At 36.0% G+C, this 7856-nt stretch overlaps 1 protein-coding gene across 1 annotated transcript; it reads right to left on the bottom strand.

Annotated features, from left to right (window-relative positions):
- On the bottom strand, positions 609-6390 carry LOC18590308 (110 kDa U5 small nuclear ribonucleoprotein component CLO). Its single transcript, XM_018128086.1, has 11 exons — positions 6295-6390; positions 4977-5743; positions 4564-4632; positions 3267-4460; positions 3039-3137; positions 2774-2932; positions 2528-2613; positions 2248-2446; positions 1656-1766; positions 1214-1420; positions 609-1084 (listed from the first exon to the last, which is right to left on the bottom strand). Exons 2-11 carry the CDS (start codon positions 5724-5726, stop codon positions 986-988), a joined length of 2973 nt encoding a protein of 990 aa, XP_017983575.1. The 5' UTR covers positions 5727-5743; positions 6295-6390; the 3' UTR covers positions 609-985.

Genomic DNA, 7856 nt, shown 5'->3' with positions numbered 1-7856 from the left:
TATAGGAAGAAATTATTAATCTTGTATTTTTTTTAATTATTTATATTTTACACATTATAGTCTTTTATTTAATTTTATATTTCTATTATCAATTTTTTGATTTTTGATTGAATTTAAAATATTAGTTTTTAATATTTTTAATCTTTATTCTTCTATGTTTGGCTCCTCTAACAAAAATTGACTAACTCTGCTCTTGAATATGACCAGTATTGTTTTAATAATTTTTTTTAATTTTAAAATTTCCTTAAATAGTTTATAAACTTTTTTAAACATTCAACCTATTATTAATCGTAAATAAAATTATATAGAAGATGTTTTACCAAAGAGCATGACATCAATTCGGATTTCAAGATATTTTTCTCCTTTAAAAATTTTTCTCGTTTGCTTTAAATTTTGTTTGAAAGTCCATTTCCCATGCCTAATGATTGAGTTATGGAACTTACAACACCGTGCATATAGGGGGCTAAAGAACAACTTGATCCAAAACTTGCATTTAGTGTTGTGATCAAAGGTAAATGTGGTCAGCACTTGGCCACCAAACTCAACATCTAAATTTGGCTTGAATTCAATTAAGTACAGCTTTTCAATACTCAAAACGAATAACATTATGAAGAATAAGGCTGAAAAGTTTTTCGATTCTCTGCGCTATGCGAGTCTCTTTACAAGTTACAACACTTCTAACATGACAAAAGAACAAAAATGAAACAACTACAATTCTAAACAAATTCAAACTCTACCAATGGCCTGTAATCTGGAGTCTAGCAGTGTGCAAGTAAAAATGAACATTGTTAACTTGTCAAGTTTGAGCCCACTGCATCGCTTGAAAACGGGATTTATCTTTAAAGTGAGCAACCATCTTGGCAGGCAAGTACTGAACTATCCTAGAAACTAGAAAACATTTTATAAATATCATTGGTAAGCGCTTCCAGGAAACATGACAAACACATTGTATGCTATCCTGTTACATAGTCCACATTTGCTTCTGCTATATCATCTGCTGATGAAGATCAGCAGCCTGCTGAGCCAGCTCCACCACCATAGCCTCGTCAAAGAACTTGTTGATGCTCACATCTTCACTCATTCCCTGGAAAGTTCAACAGAAAATTCACACTTGTCAGTCGTGCTTGAATTTTCATTTTTAAAAAAGGTTCTTTGTCCATTTTAGAAATGAAAGGCCAGTGTGTGCGGCATATGCGGATAAAAGTAGCTATACCTTTCTACGCCTTGTCTTAACCATGAACTCCCGAGCAAGGTGCTGGATTGGTGCAGGTTCGAGAGGCCGCAAAACTATGCTCTTGTCCAGGGGATCTCCAGGAACTATGGCCCAGTGGTCAAATACTGAGAGACAAAAAGCTTGCCCTTGCGTGTGGTACCTTAGATCTGTCTCGAATCCAAATGACTCTATCACAGGTAAAAATGCCTGAATGGAAAAAGGAATCAAATGAAATTGTAAGCATATACCTGGGGTAATTGGTAAGCTATTAGGCAATCATGTGAATGATAAAACATGCCAGAATACACCTTCCTAACCAATGAAATTAGCAAAGCAAACTATTTAATTCATATATTTACTACTAACTGTCATCCCTCAAATTAATAAATCAAACCAACAGTCATGCAAAAATACTAAAGAAACTCAAGCTTAGCTTCCAAACCTTCACAATATAAGCTGGCGTTCCAGGCTGTGGGACATCAGCCGTAACATGGCCACGCCTACGAGACAAGACCGTATAGATAGCAGAGACACAGTCGATTGGCGTTTGTATCTGAAACACAATCATAAACTTTAATCACACATCATAAGCAGGAGAAAGAAGTTTGTCATTTGAGGCAGTTGCATGTGATTAAAAAGACAGTAATTTTTCTTTTCTTCCCCCTTTATTGATCAAAATAGGCTTGTTTCCAGGTGGGATTGAAACCTCAGCATAGCCTTCCCTCACCCTAGCAGGAAGAGGATGCCATTTTCCCCAAGAGCCATACATAACAGGGCAAAATGCAAATATAATATTGAGAATTATTTCAGCTTTCATTTGCTGAGAATACTACATACATGGTTTTTTATTCCTCTTGTCACATTAAAAGAATGAGCAACTGCATCCGGGCTACCTTGGTTTGCAGTAATATCTCGTTTCTTTTGCTTTATTACTGGGGCTGGAGCCAGAGATTGATCCTGGGTCCAGCATAATAAACCCCCTAAAGGGGGAAATATAAGCCACCGGGAATATCATTGAAGTGGAATGAACATACCTCCACATAATATACTGGTTCCATAAGTCGAGGGGTCGCCATAAGGAAAGCTGAATAGGCCACACGTCGAGCTGTGGGGATGATCTGTCCAGATCCTCGATGCAATGGCTCAGATGCAATCCTTGCATCTACTATTTTGAACTTGACATTTCTAATTGGTTCATCACAGAGAGGTCCTTCTCTAGCACCCCACTGAAACCTGTTCAGCCAAATGTGAAATCATTAATCACAGGCAGTAGATTAACTACTTAGAAGATGGGAAAGCATGATAGAATCTTACCCTTGGACAATAGAATCCCTGACAGCACCCAACAATGTCTTGTCAACTTCAGTAGGGAGTGTATCATCTAATAAAATGTTAGGTCCCTGCAAAACAAGATTTGCAATAACAGCACACATAAACCAGAGGTACCAATTATTAAGACTTGAATTCCATTTTTTCTGCTCTTTACAACCAGGAAGAACAAGATAGAATCACCAAGTCAGGGATTAAGTCAGAAACAACAAAATTTTGCACTTTTTTCACCTGCTTATCAGGGCCAAATGCCCAGATGGAACGTGCAGCAAGCAAATCCCAGTCATATTTTGTCTTGAAGAAGTCACCAAGTTGCTTCCGACTCCAATCAACACTTACAACACCATTCTCAATGTCCTCTGCAAGACCTCTCTCCAATGGCTCTGCAATCTTAAAAATCATGGAAAGGTATGTGATCATACAGCCTGAAAGCAAGTACTACTAGTAATTATTCCTAAAAGCATCTAGATATAATGAAAATTGATGGCTGTCTTACCATGGTTATTTTATTCTTCTTGTTGGGTGTTTCAGCAAAGCATTTCATTGATGAAGACTCCACCACTGTTTCACAGAATGAGACAACAGGATCTGCCACCTATATTAGGGGAAAGCATAAGAAGTGAAAGCACACATATTAACTCAGAGCACATCCCTTATGATAGAGAAATGAATTTCAGAAAGAAAAAAAATCAAACTAGTACAAGGAGTATGAAAAACTAAATACCTTAACTTCCACCTCAGAATAGAGCTCCCTAAGGTCCTTCATAATTGAGTCCAAGTACAACTCTCCAGTACCTAATATAGTGTGCTCACCAGATTCCTCAACTTTAGTAATAGCCAAAGGATAGCTTTTGCTGATTTTCCGAAGCCCTTCCACCATTTTGGGCAACTCACTAGGATTTAATGGCTCAGTAGCTGTTTTTACAACAGGAAGAGTATTAAACTGTAAAGGCCGGAATATATACACATCTTCATCAAGATCCATATTACAGAGGGTGGCAGTTTTCATAATTGAAGCATCAACACCTTCAATGAGAACCCAAGAACCAGGAGGAGCACTGCTTATGGGTATTCTATATCGAGCTTGGTAGATCCATAATTTGGTTACTTCTTTTACTGTCATGTCCTCCTCATCATCTGGTGAATAGCCTTCTCCCAGCACTCTCAAAGTCTGCCCTGTTTGAATTCTACCACTATAAACTCTACCAAAAGCATCAAAAACGCTACAATCTGACTTGGGATATAGTTTGGTCACATTAACCATTAGGGGGCCAGAAGGATCACAATCAACCATGGCTTTGTAAATCATAGAATGTTTAGGTCCTGTATATGCATGATCAACCTTCTTAACTGCAGCATCCTTGGGAGATGGTATATGCTGAACCAGCATATCAGTGAAGCCTGAGGCTGACCCAAAAACTGTACTGCAAGCCAGCCTTAGTAAAGGCCTTACATTTAACTTGTAAGCGGCATTGCTAAGAGTGACGCCCAACTCTGCAAGAGTTGACTCCACACTCTTCTTATGTTCACCAATCACCTGGCTATATATCTTATAAAGGGGTTCAAGCACAAATTCAACAAATGATCGTTCTCCTCCACCAGCAGGGGGTTTCCTTTTAAAAGCCCTCGTATCAGGATGATAATAAATATCTCCCCAAAGACGAGATGCAAACTTCTCAGCATCAAATGGAATTCCATGGAGTTTGACATATAATTTTGCAAATGACTGCAAAGTGAAGGACCATCCTGCACTTGCACTAGCAAAACAAACATTTCCAGCAGCAGGATCAATAACTGGAACATTACCAGCGGTTGTAGAGGCGGCAGATATGTGGTTATTGATTACTTCCAGGGTATGCCTTAGCTTATGGTAAGCATCCTTGGCGGGCAACTTAAGTTCTGTTATCAGCCGGTCAACCTTAAAAAATTAAAAAAGTATAAGCACAAGAAAGTGGTGGAACATCATTTCCAACAAAAAACTTATAAGAGATATATCAAGCATTAAGGTGAAAAGTGTTTACTTTGTTTATTACAACTACAATAGGTAGGCGCTCCTGTATTGCATGACGTATAGCTCTCTCAGTGTTTACCTGTTCACAACAGTAAGGCATAAGTATCACTCTGAACAGCTCTATATTATTTGTGCATTCTATGAACAGCAGCTATACCATGTAGAAACCCAAGTTCAAACAATTGGTAAAGAAGTTGATTTGAAAAAGATTTGACTCATAATTTAACTGCAATAGGTCTCAGAATACTCCTTCTCTTTGGAGTTCATATTATACTCTTATGTCTACCTCCAAATATTCATAAAACATTTCCCATTTCCAGGCATGAATTCGGCTGATCTCAAGCATAGGCATAAAAAGAAGGCCAAAGTAAATGGATCATTATTATACAAACTAAAACGATATGCATCCACAGATACACTTACCATCACTCCTTCAGCAGCATCAACAATTAACACAGCACCATCAGCAAGCCTAAGAGCAGCAGTCATTTCATCAGAAAAATTCACATGACCTGGAGTGTCCATGATGTTACAGAGATAGGATTTTGAGTTACTGTCCTCAAGGACAAGTGACATTGGGATTGCCTTGATAGATATCCTTCTCTCTTGCTCATCAATTCTCGTATCAGTGTATCTCATGTGCTTCTCACTATTTTCATCAAAAGTGTTCATATGGTGCGTTTGCTCAACCAACATGTCCATAAACACAGTCTTCCCATGCTGCAAGTGTCCAACAAGAGCAACATTGCGGACCAAACCCGGATTTGACATCAGACCAATAAGAAACTGGGTTGACACATAAGTTGAAGAATCCTTGACTCCAACCTCAAACTTGACATTCTTAACAGGCTTAATAATAGGTTGTTCGAGAGGCTGCTCATCTTCATCCATAACCAAGGTCTCAACATCCTCACCATAAACCTCTTCAGCAGTGGGGTAATACTTCTTGTCCTCAGCAAGAACAATCTGATTATCCATATCAACATCATTAGCAGCAGTAATCCACCCATTAGATGCACCAGGTGGAGCCTCACCATCAGATTCTTCTCCCTCCTCTTGGGCATGCCTGTCAGGGAATTCTTCTTCTTCTTCTTCCTCGCCTTCACTCTCCTGGTCGGACTCAATCTCAGGGCCAATGTAGTTCCCAAACTCATCATACAAGTTATCATCCATTGCTTAAATTCCTAAGTCTGCCAACATTGCAAAAAATCAGTAAATTCAAAACAAATAAACTAAAGTATAAAACAAAACCTGATTGAATTATACTAAGATTTGGATACAAATGGACCGAAAAGAACACAACTTAATTACAAATCAAAGCTGTTGGTATGCTTCAACATCAAAATCCAAGGAGTATAAAAAAAAAAATCTAATATTTTAAAAATTTTTAAGCTTATTGACCAAATTAATAGCATTAAAGTCCAAAATCGAAGCCTATGCTCAGCCTATCTAAATAAAATGTACATTTACACTAAACCCAGAAAATTTTCTCTAACTAGAGATCTCGTAAACTCTTTAATTATTATATTTTATTTCTGGGTTAAATTAAGAAAGTGTTTCTCCAAAAAAAAGGAGCAAGTAACAACGCAAATTCAAGCTTTTTTTCAGCAAGGCAAGTCATGAAACACAAAAACAAAAGCTTTCTGTTCAGAAGAGAAAATATTCAATAATCTGTGAATCTAAATGAAGAGGCCAAAATAGATAACATAAGGCAGGTAAAAGAAAAAGGAGAAGAACAAACCTTGACACACTGAAGAACAACAAAAACAAGGAAATAGAGAGGTTTAGAGTGGAACTATCGGAGGTTTTTGAGACTTCAGCCAGGTTGAAAGCGGGGGGGGGGCGGGCACCATTTTGCCTAAAGGAGTAAAGATGCTGTAAGTAAGCTAATTGGGCTGAATATGAGCCTGTTTCTTTTTCCAAATTGGACTCTCTTTTTCTTTTCTTCTCCTTTTATCCAATCTTCTTGGGCTTAGCAGGCAGGCATTTAATTGAGGCAAGGGGCTCAGGTCTGAAGCCTCGACCAGCCTCATTCCATGGGATAAAATTTATTACCTTTTTCTTTTAATTTCTAAATTTATTAAAATTTTCACATTTTACAGCTCGACATAAAATGTATATTGCTGCATTTCCATGAGATGAATAAGAAAAATGATTTTCTCCATCTTCAATCAAACAAGTCACTAACCCGCGTTATGTAACAAGAGTTACTAATTGACATATAATTTGAATATTATTTTATTTAAAAATCATTTTGAATAGTTAAATAATTTTGATATATATTTCACCAGTGAATTGGGTAATAAAGTAATTTTTAATAACATTGTATGGGAAATAACAATAATTGTTGATAATATCGAAGCACATTTCCATTATCTAAAGGATTTTATAATAGCCCTCAAAACAGAAAAATGGATAAGAGAATTTTCAGTTCAAGTATTTAATCAAAAAAACAAATAGCTAATCCTTGTCGTGTATAGGTTATAAAGCAATACCGTAATTCAATAATGGAATTCTGAAATGAAAGATTAAATTCTAGATTCAAGAATTCAATATTTTTTACTTTTCATAAACAAAAAAAGTTAGAATTGAACAAAAGCTCCCACTGGTCGCACCTCCGCTTGCTTCTTTTGAACTTCCATCTCTTCTTTCTCTTGCTTCAAAAGTACCAATTCATTTTACATCAAAGATTCATTTATATTAGTGTATGTAAAAGGGTTCTTATGATAAAGAGAGAAAACATTATAAATAAGTCAAAGATGTATCGAAGGCGACAGAGAAGAAGATCGGAACAGTTCTTGAAGTATTTAGTATCATGGCATGAGGAAGAGAATAATAGCATGTTTGGTTGGGAGAATGGCTAAGTCATTCTCTCTTTATTCCCAAGGAATTTTGGTTTCTTTGTTTGGTTGAAAAATGATCCAAGGAATAGCCATTCCTATGGAATGACTATTCTTCAAAATCCTTCAAAGCCAAGGAATAGCTAATACCACCCTCCCCCATGGTATTAGTTATTCCATGGTTAAGGAATAAATTTAAAAATTGATAAAAACAAAAATACTCCTTACAAGTTTAAAAAATTATAACTTCATTTGTATAAAATATTATTGTTCTCTCTTTCTCCTCTTTCTCTCACTTGATTCCAACTTTTAATAAAATATTAATATTAAAATATAAATAAAATATTAATATTTAAATTATCAATTATTAATAAAATAAATTATAAATTATTCCTATTTAAAAACAAAATAAATTAAAAATAAATAAACATAATATCATTTAAATTAGATAAAAAATATTAAT

The sequence above is a fragment of the Theobroma cacao genome, chromosome 9 (genome assembly GCF_000208745.1).
Source record: "Theobroma cacao cultivar B97-61/B2 chromosome 9, Criollo_cocoa_genome_V2, whole genome shotgun sequence".
Lineage (NCBI taxonomy): Eukaryota > Viridiplantae > Streptophyta > Magnoliopsida > Malvales > Malvaceae > Theobroma > Theobroma cacao.
The sequence above is the reverse complement of the archived record's forward strand: the minus strand, read 5'-3'. Positions and strand labels throughout refer to the sequence as shown.

What these genes read in the sequence shown, in the direction of transcription:
- LOC18590308 (XM_018128086.1), bottom strand. Translation starts at nt 5,726, where the DNA reads ATGGATGATAACTTGTATGATGAGTTTGGGAACTACATTGGCCCTGAG. An exon ending in ATGCTGCTGAAGGAGTGATG is followed by an intron (nt 4,633 to 4,976) that starts GTAAGTGTATCT and finishes TGTTGTGAACAG; the next exon opens with GTAAACACTGAGAGAGCTAT. An exon ending in TTAAGACAAGGCGTAGAAAG is followed by an intron (nt 1,085 to 1,213) that starts GTATAGCTACTT and finishes TGAACTTTCCAG; the next exon opens with GGAATGAGTGAAGATGTGAG.